The 21,509-nt window shown below is 39.5% G+C and overlaps 1 protein-coding gene across 1 annotated transcript in view; it reads right to left on the reverse strand.

The window, feature by feature from the left end:
* Positions 1-14,624, reverse strand: part of LOC113034880 (E3 ubiquitin-protein ligase NEURL1-like) — a 32,085-nt gene extending 17,461 nt beyond the window's left edge. Inside the window, exons 1-3 of the mRNA XM_026190015.2 lie at positions 14,329-14,624; positions 8,334-8,575; positions 5,728-6,049 (exon numbers count right to left, since the gene is read on the reverse strand). Of these exons, the coding sequence (XP_026045800.2) occupies positions 5,728-6,049; positions 8,334-8,575; positions 14,329-14,362 (598 nt within the window). The 5' untranslated portion in view covers positions 14,363-14,624. The remainder of the gene's footprint in view (positions 1-5,727; positions 6,050-8,333; positions 8,576-14,328) is intronic.
* Between the last annotated feature and the right edge of the window lie 6,885 nt (positions 14,625-21,509).

Consider the following 21,509-nt stretch of genomic DNA (forward strand, 5'->3'; position numbering starts at 1 on the left):
CATGATACATTTTCTACTAAGGTGCAGATAAGCTGGCATCTTCCATGCAAACTAAAGGCAACTGTGGCATTCTGCTAGGAAACAAAAACAATTGCAACAGGGTTTTTAATGCCACACTTTTTGGAACCACTTTCAGCTAGCAAATGTCAGCAACATCCAGCAACCGCTTGTTAACCAGTTGGAGAATACACATTGTTCCTTAGTGACCAGTGTGCTAGGGGGTTGCTAACTGGTCTCTAGGCCTGCGTGACAAGAGGCAACCACTTGCCAATGATTTGAGGAATACACATTTTTCCATGGACTATGGTAGGGTCACCCTCCATTCTTTAGGTGTGTGTGACTAAGAATTTAGCAGTCATCTATCATCTAAACCCTGTAAGCCAACTTGTCTAAGTTAGACTGTTCTGACAACTGTTTAGTGCTTGATGTTTCCATATTTGACTTGGCATATTTCAGTATGTGTGGTCCAATTCAGCCACAGCTTCACCAGCTCCAGCGGCAGCCAACAGCAGCAGCTGCACCCAGACAAGCTGGATGTGAAACCTCTTCCATCATTAAAATGGAAAAATATGATGATGAGAGCTGTGGAGTTTATTGCTTTGGACTTGAGGCCCGTCAGTGTTAATCTTCAATATTTCTCGAGTAGGGATAAATTATATGATTACAGGGAGGTGCATGCTTGTCAGCTCCGAGTCACTTTATAATAAAATAACTAGCTTAAAAATTGTTTAAACATACAGCCAATGCTAACTTTTTTGTGTTCTTTATGTTTATTAATATTAGCTCTTTTGGCAAATAGCTGGTTTGATGGCGCTGATTTAAAGGATAGTGATGTCTAATTTCTCATTTTATAGACTGAAACAATTAGGAATTAAAATAGTCGAAAGATGAATCATAATAAAGATAACCAACATTTCAGTAGCAGCAGCCATAAGGTAAATGAAGATTGCAGTTGTTGTCAGATTTGCACTCCAAACTAATCTGGACTGGCAGGAAAAAGAGTGCAAACTGGGTATCTTTTTATTATGGAGTAGGAGAGTGACTTGTGCTAATTTTAAGTGATCACAATTCCCAGTCCACAATAAAATAGTTCAGATCTCTGTATAATGCACAGTCTAATGATCTACCAGGTGAAAACACAAGAAATGACTAAAGCAATACAGATTTATCCTTATTGTGGACAACTTTAAAAAACATTCTCTCCACTGTTAAGTGAAGCTGCCAAAGCCATGCATGGATACTTGCAACTACTACGGATATTCTATGCAGCATGCATTTTAAAAAAAAGGAACCTTTCCTGTGTTTCATCAGGTGTAAATGTTAGGGATGTCCCTGAAGATGCTAGTAAGCATGAAAAGCAAATAGCAGGAGTTTTCCCCACCATGAAGCTCTACAGTCTAATGTGTCGCAATGCCGTGTATGGAAATGATTGATGTCAACAGTTCCCTCTTAATCACCTGAGAGGTACGCAGCCTCTTGACAGTCTGGCAGTCATTTTGGATTCTTCTCTAATGACTAGAGGACAGGTTGCAGATGATGTTAGCTGATGCCGGCCTCACGGATCACTACCATTCTGTCAGTGATTAAGTGACTCATCTACCTCTAGTAAACAAACCCCCAGTAAAGCATCTTGCATCTATCAAAAGATGCCTTTGACTCTGTCGGCTTATCTAACTTGGAAAAAATCCATCACACCTGTACAAAACCGAGGATGCTGTGTGGTCTCTTGGGATACGTCCCATAAACAAACAGATTCTGCTAAGACTGCAGCTATATAGGTGCAAAGGGAGCATTCGGATCCCCCATTACATTTTTTTTACCACAAAACGGTGTACCATTTCCCTGTGTGTTTCTTTTCAGATATTTATGACCTGGTTTCTGTAGCTTGACAAGTTGCCTATAAGTTAGCAAGTAAGAAAAGAAAACTAACACTTTTTGATTTCATATTAGTGGGGGGGGGGGGGGGGGGTATTAAAAAGGTTTACGTAAAGCCAGGCTTTTGGTTATACTGCTAGGGGAAACATAGTAAACAGAGACCTTTTTATGAAAACACAGCTGAGAAAACTGAGCTTTAAAACCAGTTATACTGCTTGGGACATATTATACACTTGAGGAAATCTTTTGTCAATCTTACTAAGGGCTAAAGTGGTAGTGTCGTGCATCCTCAACAGCACAGTCCGTTCTGTACAAAGCCCAAGCAATGCACTTTAGTCTTTATTGATAGCTGTGTGAGTAGGACAAGTGTGGTGATGTAACAGATCTTTCTTAAATTGCATGGGCAGCATTGTTGGTCTGGACAACCCCCGAGGCTCAGTTTGATTTCAGCAGATTAATTTAGGTTCCTCTCTTACGTAACGCCATCTCAGCTTTCAAGCAGTCTCACTGATCTCAGGATCACCTTTGGCTTCTTTCATGGGTGGCTAGCTACTGAACTGCACTCCCATGATAAGAGTGGAAACAACACTGCACTGGAAAAGATCCTTGAACATCAGAATAAGACCTGAGAGCAGTTAAGCTGTTTGACAGCAGACCGCATTAAGAGGCAGCACAAGTGAAATGGTGATGACGGATAGCAGCTTGGTTGAATCCCTTAATATAGCATGTTTTGGTTGTAAAAGATCAAATGGACACAAAGGTATGAGAACGATGCAGAGCATGCGTTTGATGCGGATAAGCCACTGGCTAAAGAAAACAACAAAGTTTTGACTGCGTCTCCTCAGGGGAGGTTGCAGCCACTGAATGAAAAACATCTATTGAAAAATGACTCGGATAATTATAAAACTTCATCATGCGTTCAGAATAAATTCAGATTTTTAAGAAATATTCACCCTGGAAGGGATCACAGAAAATATTTGTGCAGGAAAAGACAATCAAACCATCACCTTTTAACAGGGTAGTAATACTCAGGTGGCACTTTGCAGAAGTAACAGTTGTGATGCTGATGTGTGCAGGAACATTATTATGATTAATCCATTAAATATTAAAGACATGGATTCTTTTTACATAAAGGATGAAATCAGATCACAGCGAGCTCACTATGTGTGTCTCAAAGTGAATGGAGGGCAGTGTCTGCCGTGTCAGCTGAGGAATGAGGTAATAAGACAAGACTGGTTCGGCTTACAGGAATAGACATAAAATGTTACGAGAAGTGAAATCTGTTATCATACCATAGATTTTCTTAAGCTGAAAGTGAAACAAAGAAGACATGTTTAAAAATGGACTAAAACAGACTTCTGATATGCTGAATCTCATATATCTATTAATGTAAATAAATACCAACTAAATACCAAAAGCTGACATTTTTCTAAATGAATCAAGCTCCGGTCTCTGATGCGGCCTTCGGTTTTTAAACATAAAAGTCTGTTTACAGTGCTTAGGAAATGCATTTGGGAGAAAATCTTGATGAAATCATCTGCGGCTCTGAGGGAGGTGCATGAAATCTGATAAATTGCTTCCAAAGATGTCACTTGAATCAGGAATTGGTTGGATATGAAGACTCTCAGCTTATAATGTAAATTAAATCTCATGTTCGGGAAGAAGTGAACATAACAGCCGTCATCAGTGCTGGAGATTAGCATCTTGAGGCCACATCAGGCACCTGCAGCGAAACCTCTGACTGAAATGTCTTGGAGTGAGTTGTTTGGCTGAGTAGAAACGATTTTGCAACGGTCCTAAATTTGAGTGGAGTGGAGTACTCCCTCTGTACTAAAGTAGTCCTATGTAAACTTAGTGGTGAAGCCCTTTAACACTCCTGAAGCACATTATCTAATCAGTGATGCACATTATTATTATTATTATTATTATTATTATTATTATTATTATTATTATCATCATCATCATCATCATCATCATCATCATCATGAGTAAACAATTGATCGCATCTTATTCTGCCTTTTTTTCTTTTTAAACTGTCCTGCACATTTATCTCAAAAGCCAAATCAAGGTCACCCAACCAAGCCTTTCTCCACACTCCGTGGAGTCTATTCACAGCTCCTCGTACAATTTGTCTTCTGTTAAAAAAAAAAAAAACTGCTGGCGATCTATAATTCCCACCTGGGAAGATTGTGTAAGCCCACAACAGGTGAAATTTGGCTCAGCTTTTAAGCATCATTAAGAATCAAAAAGCAGCCTTCTGTTAAAGGAAATTGCATGCCAGTTTGCAACACCAGACTTTGATGTGTCTGCCCATATTTCAGGCTAAGTGTTTGCTGAACTGCAGCCAACCCCTGAGACAATACTGGCCTTTTGAGATATACCATGCTCTTGAGCAGTGACGTTCTCAGGCTATAGAGGAAAGCTGATAGCCAAGTGATCCTTTAGCTGACTGAGGGCTGAGGCTTTTCGGTTTAAGCCATCAATGTGAGGATAAAAGTGATCAATATGGAAAAACTAGAGTAGAAACTGTGGGATTTATGGCTGCTGGCCTCATTCACATTATACACAGGCATAGATTGCGTAAAGTATGATCTCACATTCCAGAAAACCCCAGATTTAATTGTAATTGTAAAACGGAAAAATTCTCTTATTATACCAATGGGACTTTCATTTAAACATATGAATCCGAGTTTGGGTTGAAGGCAAGTTGACTGCATGTCAAACGAAGTCAAACTCAGACTTGGATCCACAGAGTGAGACATTCCACTGATTTGATTGTCTTGGAAAAACACCCCAAACATCTCATTACCTGACATCATCCCTACTGTCGTCTATCCTGTTGGGATGAACACCACACCACATTGCTCTTGTGAAAGAACAAGAGCAATGTGCTGGTCAGCACCATGAGGCCAGTGAACCCCAGATAGCTACACTCTGGCGCTGGATACCAAACAGCCCATCACGAGATAGCACGCTTCTCGCTGTCAACCACACCACAAGAAATAAGGTTAAATGGCACTATCTACACAATATGGGAGCCTCTTCTATTTTTATTACTGGTGCTGACAGCCTCTTTTGTTTAGAGGGAGAGGCAGTGCGGTTCTTGGAAATGGTTATAAATAAGTACTGAGGCAACCACAAGGATTCCTATTTGTCCATTTGCATTGTTTTCAAAAGCTGGCTTGGTTATGATGTGTTTCATAAATACAACACAATCACCAATCCAAACACACTTGAGATGGTTTAGATTGATGAAACACTGCTGTTAATAATTGGGACGGACCGGTTTGCTTCACATTTCTTTGATGTAATGACCCTTTAAGCAGCACGGCAGAATTGTAAGAAAAGATTTCAGACATTTTGAAATTCTCCCTTCAGGGAAATTTCTTTGATACTAACGGCCATGCTAACTATACAATCTGCCTAATCTCCCACCATCTTTTTCCACTGAGCCATTTGGCCGGTGTGGGAAAAGCAGTGCAGCTGTATGTAACATCACCTTTTAATCACTTGATGAAAAAGCAGCAGATGCAGAGTGTTTTTCCAGTGGCAAAGCATTACACCAAGAACACAGAGTCTGCAGCAATGCTATCAACTCTGTAAGTGTCTACCCAGGCAGAGAGGTGCTGTGAGATAACTTCTAGCTGATGTTTAACAGTATAATGTTTACCATTTCAGCTTAGCCTCCTTAATGGGTCTCATGAGCTAATGCAAGATCATTACAACAGCTGTAAATAGAGCACAAATCAAACTTAGAACTGGCAGGAATATGAGTAGTTTTAAAGGTTTTTGGGAGTAAATAAAATATTTGAGATAATAAAACGTAGACCTGCCTCTGAATGCATGACTCACCTAGCAGTTGGACCCCCCTAGTGAGGCCATAGACGTCTATGAGAGCCCAGAGGGGTTCTGAGACATGTACCCCACTGAAGAACAGTATGGGGCTGGAGTCGTTGATTCGATAGAACACCCGGCCCTTCTTATCTACCCAAAACGAGATGACGTTTCCCTCATTGGAGAGCTCCTCTGGAAGTGCTTTTGCCCAGAAGCCACTTTGGGAGACCAGGTCAGGGCAGGCATACTTGGGCAGGGTGTCTGGATTGATCCTTGATGGGTCTTTGGATGTAAAACCAAGACGTAGAGCACCACTCCAGCAGCACTGCTTTTTAGTGATCTGGAGAGAACATATTTTAAATCAATGAAGATAATTTAATTAAGATAAATATGCAAGATAAAATATGAGCTAAAAAGAATAAAGCCAAATTTGGGCCGGCATAGTTTCTGCTGAGTTGCAGTGATACTACCTGCACTGCACTGTGATTAATTCATGACATTCAAAGCTTGCATTTGGGTAATTTTTTACCTCCACCCAGTCATAATTATAGCTGCAATTACCTTTAAAGTGGTATGACTGTGTTTTGTCAGTGCCAAGAGCAGCTAGTCCTAGATTATTGTGAAATGTGACTTCTTTATGTAAATGGATACAATCCAAAATGTTTTGCCTGATAGATCGGAGCATGTTAGCACCATGACAAATGGCCTATGGGAACCATTAGAATGGCAGAAACATGTACTGGGCATTAAAGGCATATACTATAAGAGCATTAAGATTAAAATATTGTCCAAAAATATCTAGAGTCTACAGACACATATGCACTTGTTGTGCAGTGTCGCTTTGAGTTTAAGAATGTCACCATGGTAAAAATGTCTAACTGATGATAATCATGTCCAACAGCTTATCTTCTAGCATGCCAACAGCTGATGATTACACCACTGTCCCAATTGCAAGCCAGTATACCAATTAAAACTGGTAAGGCTTAAATTAACCACTATGGCTGTTAATGTGTTTGAAAGATGGATATAACAATGGTGACATCACCCATTGTTTAGTGAAGTCTCATGGTGAAGCCTCAGCAGCACGTGGAAGACATTACAGAGAAAGTGAGTGATACCATGCTACTCAATACTCACATGTGACTGGCAAGTCATTGGCCCATGAGTGTACTCATAATTTACAAAATTTACTTCAGGTTTTATTCTGTTTGTTCTGAAACTAGCACTTGTTCCAATACAATCATCCGGAAAGTGGAGGCTGTTTACTACAGGAATAATTTGTACTACCAGAGGCACTTCCACCTTGGCTTCACTTTTCAGAACAACAAGAAGCAACATCCATGTCTTGTCTATTCCTCAAGCCATCAAATTTCTAAACATGGGCAACACATGGCCTGCCCAGGTGGTTTAGCCAAAACAACCTCAAGGTGCAATGAAAGTGTCCCTACGTATTGAAAAAGATGTGTTTGCTCCATGTTGGTGTATGGAAATGTGATTGCAAAAGAATTTCCCTGTGCGGGCAAATAAACCTTATTAACGTTATCGCTCACATGTGGTCCACAATGCTGACATAGAGGGAGCTGTAGCCGATGGTTGTCTGCTTGAACTCTCCTGCACTAATTCAATTCACTGAAGTGGACCTCTCAACCATGTTTGTGCTGTTTGTGCCTCTTGGAGCATTTTGAAAGAAACTATCTGCGAAATAATATGGCCCGCTGCATGGCGAAGCCTGTCTAAGCAAAGCTAACATCGAGGCTTTGAAATGTGGCTACATCAATCATTTACATAGAGTTACTGAGGTTATTTTTACTTATCTTGAGGAATTTAATTTGGTTTGGCTGGATGAGTGCTTAAGAAAATAGATGGACGGATGGGCTTCTATGTCTGTAAGTTTCATGCCAATTTATCCAATAGTTGAGATATTTCAGTCTGAACAAACAGACAGCACAACATTCCCATCATAGTGCCAAACCACTAGCAGGGCTAAAAAAACAACTTATCACTTTCAAGATTGGTTACCTCGGTATGTTTATCACCTGCAAACGATTTTTGTCTTATTTCGAAGCACTATTTACTTTGCATTTACTGTGCCAGATAACAGTGTTCCTCACATGGCAGTGCTTGCCCTACTCTCTCACATTCGAGACATAGATGGCCTGATAGGTGAAGTGGAAACTTGTTCTAAGCTGCTGCCGCTTTGGCCCACACAAGAGCACAGAGAGGAAAGAGAGAAAATGAAAACAGGAGAGTGAAGAGCTGGGATGAAGAAAGGGAGGCAGACAGGCAGGGAGAAGAAAATGAAAACATGCTAACAGAATTAGAGGGACAGAGATAAAAGAGGACTACTTTTCATCACACTCACAATTTGGATCTTCTCAGTAATTGACTGTAATAATATCAGAAAGTACAAGATGTGCTAATCTATGGTTTTGTAAAGTAACTTTTTTGTTACAGGAAATTATGAAAATGACAACCAGTTGTGCTCTAGTTCTGGTGTCGGACTTTGGACTCATTGTGCAATAGGTCAATTTTTAACCCAGTCATTTTCTGTGTGTAGCATACCGGGGCTCCAATAGTAATTATCCCTGTGAATACAAATGACATTCGAATAGTGCATCGTTTACCTTCAGTCGAACCTGCTCATATACAGCGATAGGTCTGTTGCTGAAGGTGATGGCATTGCAGAAGCTGGCCTGTCTCTTGACAGTTCTCTGAGACATGTCCATGACGATCTGCGAGCCCTTGGTGCTTGGGTGGAAGAGCAGAGGGAAGGAGGACAAATTTCCACATGGCTGGATGGGAAGGCAGCGCTTGGGCTTGTGGTGATATCGGTGAGGTCCTGCTGGAAACGGTCCATTTAGGGAATCTATGTGAAGAATGAGAAGCGTAAGAGTTGGTTATTTTGGTCAAGGGTTGAGGGGGAGTTAATTTTCTTGGGGTGCAATTTACAGTAAAATACCCAAATATTAGATTACATTTGACTGCAGTATTGAATCAGGCTGTCTGTACCACTGCAGGACCACACTGGCTGGTTCATTCTCCTGAATTATCCAATTTGGTAACAAAAGCACTCAGAGAACCCAACTTTCCCCAAAGGGCAAGGGCTATAGTTGTATAGTGTTGTATTGAGAAAATAAAAAGCGTGTTGTATAGCTCTCTCCATGCCCTTTTTCCATGCCCATATATATGATATATGATATTTTGCAAGGTCAACTTGCAACAATGACGGTCAAGTCAAATGCTTATCCAATTTTGGTACTCCAAGGCCTAGTATATTGTTGTAGAGTTTAAAGATGATCCATAAAAAGAAATCATGGGTAACATAACGTTTGGACTGATTTTCACATTTGGTGTGACCTTGACCCAATTTTCGCAAAAACTAAATCAGCTTGAGTTCTTGTTGGTAACTACCGTCACGAAAAATTTGAAAATGAAATCTTAAAAACTTTGGATGCTAGACTGCTAACAAAGAGACAGACAGATAGACAAACAGAAGCAATTACATTTATTTAAGCAATTTAAAGCATAAGTCTGTTTCCATCTTCTCACGGTAGCACAGTAATAGCACCTGTATTGTAAATTAGAAGCTAAATGTCCTTGGATTTAAAAAACAAAACAAAACAACAACAACAACAAAAAAAAAAAAACACAAACCCAACAGCACAAAGACAGACCTGCTCTCCTGGCACCGTAATTTAGGAGAACAATGCAGCTGCGAGAAGTCTGTGCAAAACACTCTCATTTCAGTAAATGGTCATTTCCGGTAACACCGAAATCTCACTTTTGTTATTCTACATCTTTCAAGATAATCATCTGATTTGTGCTGCATTTGGTTTTCTTTTTTTTTCTGTGGAAAACTTTTTGTTTGATAATCAGCAGAAAGCGGTAAAGGAAGCAGAAGGAGGCGGAGGACAAAGAAAAAAAAAAAAGATCAACTTACACACAAATAAGACCACAATTAGCCAAGGAGAAAATGACCTTTGGGATCTTACGGGAGTTCTTGATGCGTGTATGTTCAGCTGGCCAATACAGTATATTCAAAGCTACACCAATAATAGTGAGGAATGGCTGTTAACATGTTATTTCCAGTTACGGCTCGTGTTTTAATGAGCATATATCAATCTTATCATAAGTCTTTATGTCTGAAAGTCACGTACACGTGACGCTACAAAATCAGTGGTGCAAAATGTGAGGCATTTATTGTGATTTGTAAGTCAGAGGAAGTGGTAAAAAAAAAAAAAAAAAAAACAAAACTCCACAGGTACACAGTGAGTCACACCATGCACCCGGGTTTCTAGATTTTTTCCCATGTGAAAATGTGAACAACTTGTCCCACTTACAGTAACTCATAAAAGAGAACCAGCTTTTTTTTCCCCCCCAAACGTCCAATCTCAAAGCCTTCATAATCATGATTCACACGGACTCCCTCTCATTTGGATCCACTCTCCCCATTCTCATTTCCTACATTCCTCTTCAAAAGGACCACACCAAGGTCACTGTGGTTTTAATGGAGGAGGTGTTTTCTCACAAACTTTGGCTCACTCAAAACCCAACTTTTTATTCTACTGATAACACAAATAACTTTTATCTCACGACACGGTTTGATACAGATTTTATTCCATAAAACGCCGACCTCGTCTACAGCAGCATTTCAGGGTTTTAAAATACCATCGAGCACGAAGTGTGAACAAAATAAATAATTTAAGCCTCATTAACGCTTCTTCATCCTCGGGAACTGGTTGCATTTTCGCACCTAAACTTGGAAGACTGTGTATGAGCAGCTTGTGTTTGTCTGCAAGAGGAGAATGTGAGCCACTGCTGAAAGACAGCTATTTTTGCTCTCCTTTAATTGACCTTGGAAGGTCAAGAGGTATATAATGCACCACAGAGACAAATCAGTTAGGACTGCCAGGATTGGAGACGAGTCGCCATGTGACTTCTGAGGCCAGGTTTAATAGAACATCACAGCGTTCTAATTTTAGGGCAGAGACAGAGATTTGAGCAGTAGATGAAGACATGATTTATATTTTAAAAAAAAAAAATCTAAAAAACTTGTCATAGTCAACCCTGAAAAATAATTACAAATGCTGTCAAATGGGAATCGTTGTCACATATTTCTGTCCAGTCCTGCCCTTCAAATCACAATCAGAGAGCCTTTGCCAAGTGTTCTGTACTCAGCACAGTGTATTTAGTAAGCTTTTTGCATGCTCTTGTCAATGCTGAACAATGCTTAATTGTGCTCTGTGCACAACAGTGGTCTTAAATGAAGTCATAACAAACCCTTCAACCATATTGCATCCATGACGTCGTGTCAGACGTGATGTCTTGGGGAAAACAAAACAGCACTGCATTGTACTCCATCAAAGACCAGGCTTGAGAATAGAATAGAATATTTCCTGTTAGGGTTGAAAACAGAAGCAACACCTCACCTCACTGGCCCTGCAGACCGTGGCGTCTCTTATCCTCCACCATCTAACCAGAGAATCCAATATATTCTTTCATTTTTGCTATATTACTACCATTTCTGCTGCTGTGAAATTGAATTCTACAGACTTTCTTTTTTTTTTTTTAATCAGCTGAAGGTTTATTTCCACAACCCAGACATCCTGTCAGGGGTTTACAACTTTCAAAGGACTATATAAACTATGAAAGTCAAAAAAGTAAATAAAAGGATAAATAAAAATACCACATTTGATTTACTGTAGATGACAACTGATTAGAGCCAAAAGTGCTGATGATACAATGGTTGCTGAAGTGTGTTTAAAAAGTCATGCAACCCGACGGTGACGTCAGGGTAACCACCGACCAGAGCCCTGCCACGATAAAAGAGAGGTGCCATGACAAACGTCAGATGAGCAACTTAAGGATAATGTTACTTAATGCACCACCGCACACAATGTGACTGCCTCTGCTGTCATTAATTGGAAAAGACAAACAGTGCAGAGACAATGAGTGGCCCTGGCCAGTGTCACCTGGCCTCCTACGCTCCTCTGTGTTTTATCCTGAGGCTTGGTCTTACTAAGACGCCTCAGCAGAGGCCCTAATGTGGTGTGACGTTAGTATCAAGGCATGGTGGCCCCTCAAATGCATTCTAAAGAGCTCCAGGGCACATTTAGCTTTTTCCACATATGTCATAGCTGGCGTTGTTTCAATAAGAGATAAACATTTGTGATTTAAAAGTTTTTAAACGTCTTACCAGAGAAGATGCTTTGTATGAGGCCTCTGTAAAAGGGCTGCGCCTAGTTCAGGTTTGACAGGACCATCACTTGAATCTGTTTAAGTGGGTTTTGTTTCCAATGTTAGATCAATTCATTGTTTTTAAACTGCTTTATTTAAAAAACCTAAAGGAAAGCCTATTTTATTTGTCATGAGCTAACAGGTATACATGCACAGTGTTAAAGATGTATACTGGACTGTAACATGATGTAAACTTTGGGCTGGATTAGTTGTTTGCTCTAGAAAATTATGAAAACATGTCAAACAATTTCACAGCTCAAGGTGATACCTTGAAATGTCTTGTTTTTATTTTCTCAGCAACAGTCCAAAACCGTCCAAAAATGCAGTGTTCCTATTTGAAAACATCGAACTAAAGAATTTTTAAGTAAGAACAATGCATGCCAGAGTCGTCATGAAGGTTTACCAAACGGGGAGGAGTGAAGGTTGAATGATTCATGAGCCCTTAAGATGGAGGTGGGCCCTGCAATGCGACAGGGATTATTAAGGTTTACATTTTTAGGGCCCCGATTGAACACATGGCTGACAGCCAAGAACTTCTAGCTGTGCCCCTGTCTGCACCTGTATTGTGTCACACCAGTGGACCCTACAACTGAAACTGGAAAAGGGATCACATGAACTGGTTCATCTGGGTGTGCTAGAAAGCACTTGGTATATCAAAAAGTACCAAACTGCAATTGTAAACTAAAGCAAGATAATACCAATATGGAAGAGAGATGAAACCAAAAATATTATAATATGGATATGGAACGTAAAAGTTAGAAAAATAGGATGGGCAGGTTGGTGCTGATAGACAGCATTGGAGACCTGAATAAAAAGTGAAAAGGAAGACTGTAAACTCTATATAAGTTATCACCTTCATTGTACCACCTGAACAGAAAAATGAACCCAAAAACTGTTGCTGTCCTAAAACATTTATAGCCAGAGACAGTGGAAGATCATTTGTGCTGGTATAAAATTATTTCTATCCAATTTAGTTAATCTGACTTGAGTTCACTGAAATATAATGGTCACAAATGATCAGAAATACAAGAGAATGCCAGGTTTCTATCAAATAAGGCCACACAGACTTGTGGCATTTACTGTATGTGGACTGTTTACAATAACTAGGAACCAAAAACCACAGAGCATTCAATCATCTGGCAAATCTTTGCTGATGTAAAGCAACTGAAAGCTAATCAAAACACTACATCCCACAAAAGACATAGTGTAACACTAGAACTGCATCAGTTAGGCCCCCAACAAGACGCTATTAATGGGATTCTTATAATTCAATTTACCTGATGGTTATATTTCTTTATTAGTCACTTCATGTTCTTCCATAAAATGACAGAAAAGAGCGTAAACTCATCAAAATTCCCTGCCCGTCAACCATCAGTTCATACTCAAGGTTATTAAATTTAAAATGAGTAAGCCACAGAAAATCTGCAAACCATCACATGTGAGAGGCCAGAGCCAGAGAACTTTCTACTTGGTTTACTTGGGAATTAACTGAAACAATCACATATCCAAAAGCATTATGTTTCTGGAGACTGAATAATCGATTCAAAGTATTGCTTCAGCTCTACCCTAATGCCTGATACATGAACTTTTACTGTGCCAACTTTAAATTTAAATGCTTAATCTTAATAAAACAGCACTAACGAGTTAAACGCTTAAAAAAAAAACAAAAGACCACAGTCATCTTAAATTCATTTAGTGCTCAGCATAGTTTAATAACAGGTTTAAGAAATTTTACTAAATGCATGTTGTGTGTACTTATATCAGTGTCAGACTCCCAATAATCATTCAAAACTAAACGGGGTTCTATATGACTTTTACCACTGAACGTACACCTAAAAAGTGAAACAGAATACAAGCAAAAAGCAGAGGAAACAAGATACCCTGTACCTGCTCACTATTATAATTTCAGACACGCAGGTTCATTAAAAAGAGGCAGGAGACTCTAAAAGTGTTAGGCATCAACTAAAGGCAGAGATAAATAAATAAATAAAAATAACAAGCAGGTGGGTAAAAAAAAAAAAGTTGAAGGCTATTTAATCCTCTAACCAGCTCAGTTCAGTTTGTCCTGTTTGGTTTCTTTTGCTGGAAGTCGGTTAATATGTCGCAGAGGATTTTCACACTTAAAAAAAACACCAGTGTCTTTAATCCTAAACCAGTCGTGACTTACAAATGGTGCTTAAACTTGGCCAAAGCGGCTGTAATTTCACTTCTCCTTTATTTTAGGCTCCCAGGACGCCTACAGTTTTCATGCACACTGGCTTGAAGCTGCACAAGCCAAGCCTACAACTCGTTTATATCGTCTCCTCTTATAATATTACAGTTGTGGCGCATAATAAACAATCGGCACACGCTCTCCTGTCCGGTGACGCCAGATGCCCTTACCGTAAAAGGTATTCCTGGTGATCTGACCTCCCATGGCTGGATGCAAGGTGCGTTCACCTCTCCCTCTAACTGCGACCTGGATCCACAGTATTCACATTCAGCCTCGCGTCCTCAGCAGCGACATTATATGGACACCACACTGTTCACACACGCACAGGGGGGGAAAAAAGAGTCCCGACAGTGATTCAGCGTTAGGTTGTGTCTATCCAAAGATTCATCGACATCAAGCAGCAGCTCACAGCAACTAACAGATCCAGCACGCAGTGGCTCACTTCAGTCCGCGCGGAAATTAACATAAAAGGTGGTAGTGGAGGTGGAGCTTCACAGGACTATTGACGCTGTAGTCACCAGAGCAGACTTCAAGAGCGTTAACTAGCAAGAAATAGTTATTATATTCCCAGATTATATAGACACTTAAAGCACAGTTATCTCCAGTACAGTGTTCTGTTCACATTGTACGACTGCGAGGAATCACTCATCCAACAAAGAGCTTGTTTTGTTTTTGTTTTTTAATACTTTTTATTAAACTGTAAAATTTCTAATCATTTTCATAATCATGTTGTGTCCTCGTGTTCCACAGTTCGTGTAGTGGCTACTGCTGGTGCACCACAGTATATCAAGCACGTGGCGCTCGGTTTTCCACCCCACTTGTTGCCCACCATGTGTGCTGTCCCTACTATCCTTTCATCTTCCTCCCCCCCCCCCCCCCCAAGTAGGCAATTTACATTCCCATGGAGAAACTCACTGAATTCAATAGATGGTAAAATAAAAAATCCAAGGAAGAATATTTTCTGACAGTGTCTGATTTTTGTAGTTGTTTTGGCATAAAAATCCAGTTGTGACCTCAAGCATCCCTCTGGAGGATTAATCCACTTGATCAGCCATAAAGATATGTCACACAGCTGGAAGAAGTTCCTTCCAACAACAGGTTAAGGAGTTTATGTTCCTCTAATGCCAACATCTGTACTCAGAGCAGCATTTCAAGATTTACTTGGCAGTGTGTATGAGGATAAATAAAGACACTTTCTGATGGGTCTTGGCAGAGGAGTTGCCATGATGACCAGAGCAAGACACTCCTGGCTTGAGGCTCAATGCGATACTGGTGCTGTGAAACAGGGAGGCCATGTAGTATATTAGGTTTATTTGAGAGCTTTGATTGATCTTTGAGCTGGAAAAGTTTTTTTTATGCATGCAAGCAGATCTCAGAACAACTTTCATTCAGTGCAACATTTTCAAATTTCCAGATCATGACTGGACTTTCCACCTGTTAAATCAAAGGGGGTGATCTTACATTGAAAATGTTAATATAACTGACCTTTTTCAAATTAAAGTAAAGGAAGAGCTTGTTGCACACACATCTCCAAAGTGTCTGGCTCTAGACATTCAGAGTTGGCATGCTGGCCATGTTTCCCAGCGGGCACCTCTCAGGATCTGCCTTATTGTCGCTTTAGCATTTATATAACTTGTATCAGCAGCCAGGCCTGTGAGACACTGTATTGGCTCAGTAGCATGGGCTATATTCTTGTGTTGTTTATACAAACTGATTGCGGTTTACTTGACTGTCTGTAAGCAATTTCCAACGGGGGTAAAGCCATATGACTTGGGGTTTTTCATGCAGCATTTTACATCGTCATTTTCTATGAAAAGTGGTCAAAACAATTTTATTTGTCAAAGAAAGCAGAGATAAACTAAAAGTATCAAAACAAAATGTGTGAACAGAACACTTAGGAATTTATAGCATGGACCCCGTAGCGATCGCAGTCATGCTTAATGGTGTATGACATGCCACCTGATCACTGGGCTGTCAAAAAACTGACTGGCTGTTCTGTAATACAAGAAGAAGTGCAGTTCACTGTGAAATGATAAAACGTGATGGTTTGTGTCCTACGGTAATAGTTCAAAACTGCATGCTGCTAATCATGCACCATGGAAAGTTGCCAAAATACCTAGCAATTGCAAAAGATCACTTAGAAAATACAAAAAAACCCCGAAATGTGTGTTATTTGTGTAAGCTCTAAGTAGCACCCCATACCTAACCTGTTACGGTGCCGTGATGTGTGAGTCATCTCATATAAATGCAATGGCACAACCTTATATAAATAAACAGACTGACATATAGCTATGATATTTTTGCAGATGTCTTTGTTGCAGCTTTGCATGGCTAGAATACACCTTTGTTTTACATACCTATATTTGTTGTTGTTGGGTATTTCTATTTGTAGTCTTTGCATCTCTTTGTAATAGTTTTGCACCTGTTTATGCCTCTAGTACACTTTTCCTTTCTAATAATAGTGTATAGAGACATATTGCCCTTATATTCTTATGTGTCTATATTCTAGTTTTAAAAATACATATATATTCACACCTTTAGATTTAGATGCTCTGAAATTTTATTTTGATGTGCACTAACTGTTGTATGGCCTATATTTGTATAGCGCTTTACTTAGTCCCTATGGACGCCAAAGCACTTTACGCTACATTCCCAAATGTCAGTAAAGTTGCCTTTCTCTTCTATTGTATTCTTTTCTTCTCCAAGTCTTTGTAATTCTGTTGTCCACTTTTATAATTTGGTAGTTGTTTTGCATCTTTAATAAGCCATCATGCATGATTTTAAAGTCATTCTGCAATAGTTTTTTTTTTGGCTCTTTGTATTCATTTTTCTAACTATTTTGTAGACGCTTGCATCCCTTGCAGTCATTTATTCTTGCAACTCTTTGTAGTTGTTTTGGATCATGGTGTAGTTGTTTTGTATTTCTTTGCAGTCACAATGTGCAGGGTTGTTGTTTTTTTGCATCAGTGTTCATTATTTTTGCAGACATTTTGCATATTTTTGTAGTTGTTTCGCGTCTTTTATTAGTTATTCTAGATGTTTTAAGTGTAATTTTGTATATCTCCAAAATATGGTTCTTTGTACCTCAACTCTTGTAGCCCTTTTGCATCTCTTTGTGGTTGTGTTACAACATTTCACATCTGCAGAAATGCACATTGCATCCATTTTCTTAGTTATCTTGTGTCTCTTTGTGGTTTCATGTCTCTTTTTTGCAATTACTTTGCACCCATTCTAGTAGTTGTGTGTTTATTTATAGCTGTTTGTTACATTTGTAGTTGTGTAAATGTTGTGGTTTGCTCTATGTCTCTTTGTAGTCATTTTCAAAAGAAAAAAAAAGAACACTGTTTTGCTTCTCTTTCTTGGACCCCGGAGCAAGTCCCTGCTAGGTTCAGTAATCCCTACATGGAAGTCACAGAATGTGGCTTACATTTCAGAACTGGCTCAGTTTGCTTAAATACAAACACTATTGAGATTTTTATTATTACCTAGTTCTTTGTGCAATAGCTTTGAACCATTCACTCAGAATTGGATACACACTGTATACCCTGACAGAACAGACTGACACCTCCTCCCACAGTAGATTATTTGTAGATGGGCGCCTGGCAGGCAGCAGCTGCCTGGTGGGGTGTGCTGGCGTTGGGCCTCCACGGACATCTTGACAGGCTTGTTTGAGGGAGCCGTGTGCACTCTTGCTCTCTTCTGGGATGATCCATGTTGAACAAAAACACCATTCAACTCAGAGTTTGGATCCTCGCCCGGGAGCCATATGCAAAACATTACAAAGCAACACAAGAGCATCATATGATCCTCAACAGGGGGGTGTCGGGAGAAAAGGAACCCCACCCGGCAGGCACGTATTAGAGGTGAAATATAGGTTGTCACATAACATTGCAAAGTGACACTGACATAGGAAAGATACCAGCTGACTTTTTTAAAACTAAAGTGTAGCTAGAAGGCAATCACAGCATTCATTTAATTGCACCAGAATCCCTTTCTCTGTTGGCAAAGAAGTTCTGCAGAAAGATTTATTAGAATTACAATCACAGTTTGTAAGAAGTTGTCAGTGTACCTACAGGCGCTGCCAAAATGTGCAGATAAACAGAGATTCAGCTGTTCTGCAAAGAAAATAGGTACACAAAAGATCCTAGTTTCTCTTCCATAGTTCATTGCCTCACTTTACGGCATTACTCAACTGTGTTTCAGTGATATTTATTATATCATGTGGTCCTTTTTACTTTTCCAACACACTTTTGTGTTTGTTATCATTATATCACAGCATTATGTGTTCTTTATTTTAAATGGGTTTTTTTAGCCTGGCATTCAGTGGTGTTAAGTCATCCAAAGACGGAGTAACTGAAGGATTATCTATGAGATTATGACCTGTGAGACTACGGATCAACTCACTGAGAAGCAAGCGTCTCAATATATGAGATCACTGAGAAGTGTGGATAACAATCCACACTAATCATCTAAAAGCTACTCTAAACAGCAGCACAAGAGCATCTTTAGCCCATTTTACACAGAATCATAGGCTTTCAAAGTGTAATTGCTGTTTACATGTGACCAGTCTATGGATAATAAAATAAGTGTCCAATAGCACATCTTTAATCAAACTTCTGGGTCAAATGTCTGTGTAGGTTCTCGGTCCTGCAGGTCATGGTAGTCTTAAGAGCTTGAAAAGAGCGCAAGTCCTGGGTTAAATTCTTTCCATGTCACTAATAGGCAGGATGAGGATAGATGCAAGGAGTTGCCTCAAATCAATTAGAGTGAATTTTGCTGGATTTACTGGTTCAGATGTTAAATAATATTATTATTCTTAATGCTTTGCATAACTGGTCAGATGAGATTATTAAATATATTATATTTGGAAATAAATACCATGTGACTGTATTACTCCTACTGATTATAAGGGAACTGCTCTCACGTGTGGTGCTCTGCATGGCAACATATAAATACAGAATTTCCACATCAATATTTGCTCATGTAAGCCTGCATTACACACTTAAATCAAACGGACAGGGTGTTATTGTTTCTTCTCTCAGTTTTTTTTTCTCTTTTTCAGGAAGACAATTTTTAACTCAGTGGCTTGAGTTCAGCCAATGCAACAGAAGTAACAATAGGTCATTTGGAAAAAACAGCTGAAAAAAGTCAGTAGTTGGATGAAATTTTTAATTGTACTCAACTCTAGAGATCATCTGTGGTGTCATAAAACATTTAGCAGGAGTCATTTGCTCTCTGTCTGCACAAGTTATTATTTCTTTTAAAGAAAGGAGCAGCTGCAGTCACCGGGAACAAACTTGACATAAAACACCTGCTAGGTTGTCAAATGAGGTGTTTTAAGCTTCATGAGTGTGTTATTGAGTCAGGAAGGTGCCTGGTCACGAACATGATCTCAAGCAATAATCTTGACATGACTGCGTAAGGGTTCCTCTAGACACACCGGTAAAATTGGGCTGCCTCGAGTGAGCAAATACAGCAGTCCACAGTGACAGCTCTTCACATTACGAATGTGGAAATGAGCAGCAACAGCAAGTTTGGAGAGTAGAAGCACTCAGTCGGATTACCATATGTACAAACCTGTACAAAAATTTAGGATGTTGCATAAACTGCGAGTTAAAGCGACGTAAAAGCACATCATTCAAACGCTATACAGTACAGTGCAAAGGTCTTGAGCCAACCCTCATTTCTTCATATTTTGCTTCCAGGGAGCGAGACTTTCTTTTTCCTTTTTTCATGACCATTTTCACCTAATTTCATCAAATTCAAAGGATGAGCCTGTGTTGTGTCTACATACATAATAGTGAATGAGCAGTATCAGGAGAAAAAATCTAGGAAAGCTCTCACACGTGACCTGAGAGATGCATCTAGACCTTCAGTTGCTCTGTCTACTGTTCACAAAAAGACAATGGGCTCAGTAGAAGGGTGGCTGTGAAATACCATTCTTAAGGAAATAAGAAATGGCTGAAGTATCACACAAGAACTGGACTGGAAATCAGTGGCAGCCAGTCTTGAGGAGGTGATGAATCCAAATTGGAATTTTTTTTGGTTCAAATCATCTTCAGTATGCACAGAGGAGGCCAGGAGAGAGGTATGACTGTGAGTGTCTACCATCTGTAAAACATGATAGAGGCGCTGTCATGGCTGCATTTCAGCCAGTAGTCAAAATGGAGAAAATTTATGAACACGGTAAATTACTGTCAGATTTTAATCCACCATGCAATTCCATCTGGAAATCATCTGATTGGCAATGTCTTCATTTTTCAGATTGACAATGATCCCAAACATGCTGCCAATGTAAAAACATACCTGGAGCTAACAAACACACAATGGAACACTATCAGTCATGGATTGCCTGTACCCCAACATTATTCAAGCAGTGTGGGATCATCTTGACAGAGAACAGAACAAAAGGGATCCAACATCTAAAGAAGAGCTTGGAATGTCCTTTTGAAAGTTTGTTGAAGAAAATACAAGAAAGCTTGCCTAAGAGAATTCAGGCTGTGTTGAAGAATAAAGATTGACCTTCGAGTGTTTTTAGAGTTGTACAAACTCTGTGTTTCTACTGTATTTGCAGATATATTTGCACATGCTTCCATAATTTGTTGCAATTATGTACCATTTTCCATGCAAAATGTAAAAAAAAATGGGACTTTTGAACAGTACTGTATCTAAAAAGAAAACATATCATACATGGAAAGTGGAAAATATTGTTTTTTGTTTTTTTTTAAAATCACTTTAAAGCTCTTGTTTTCACCACAAAAAACAAACTAACAAAAAGAAAAAGAAAACAAAAACAACTAGAGCTTCTTAGCTGTTCTAAATATTGGCAGTTTCTCTGTCTGCTCCAAAAAAATCAGTGGCTCAACCTTGCACATTTCACAATAATACTATCCATTGTTATGTTGATTATGGAAAATATTAACTAAACCATGACCTGAGCTCTGACCTGAGAACTGCTTTTATTTTGACTTGACTAAACACTCCTCACCCTCCTCATTCTCCTCCACACTCCTCATTGTATTCCTGCATTCACACACATCTCACGCAAAACTCCGGTGACATTTGAATAACCATCAAATAGTGATTTAGTTACATGTCATTTTTATCTGAGACTGCTGAGGTTACTAATGGAGCTGTCATTTACAGCCACAAAGCAGAACAAAATGGCCAACGCATTTCTCAAACCAGCTCGTGCACCATAATATGTATTTGTAGTCAAACAATTGCGCTGCAGGTCCAGTCATTATCCCTTCAGCTGTTCTCAGTGAATGTGCTTTGTCGTTAAAGGGACCCCCAGTCACACCAGACAATGTCACCAGGGTGCTGCAGAAAATAATTAGGTATTCAGGGA

This window comes from Astatotilapia calliptera, chromosome 13 (genome assembly GCF_964374335.1).
Source record: "Astatotilapia calliptera chromosome 13, fAstCal68.1, whole genome shotgun sequence".
Classification (NCBI taxonomy): domain Eukaryota; kingdom Metazoa; phylum Chordata; class Actinopteri; order Cichliformes; family Cichlidae; genus Astatotilapia; species Astatotilapia calliptera.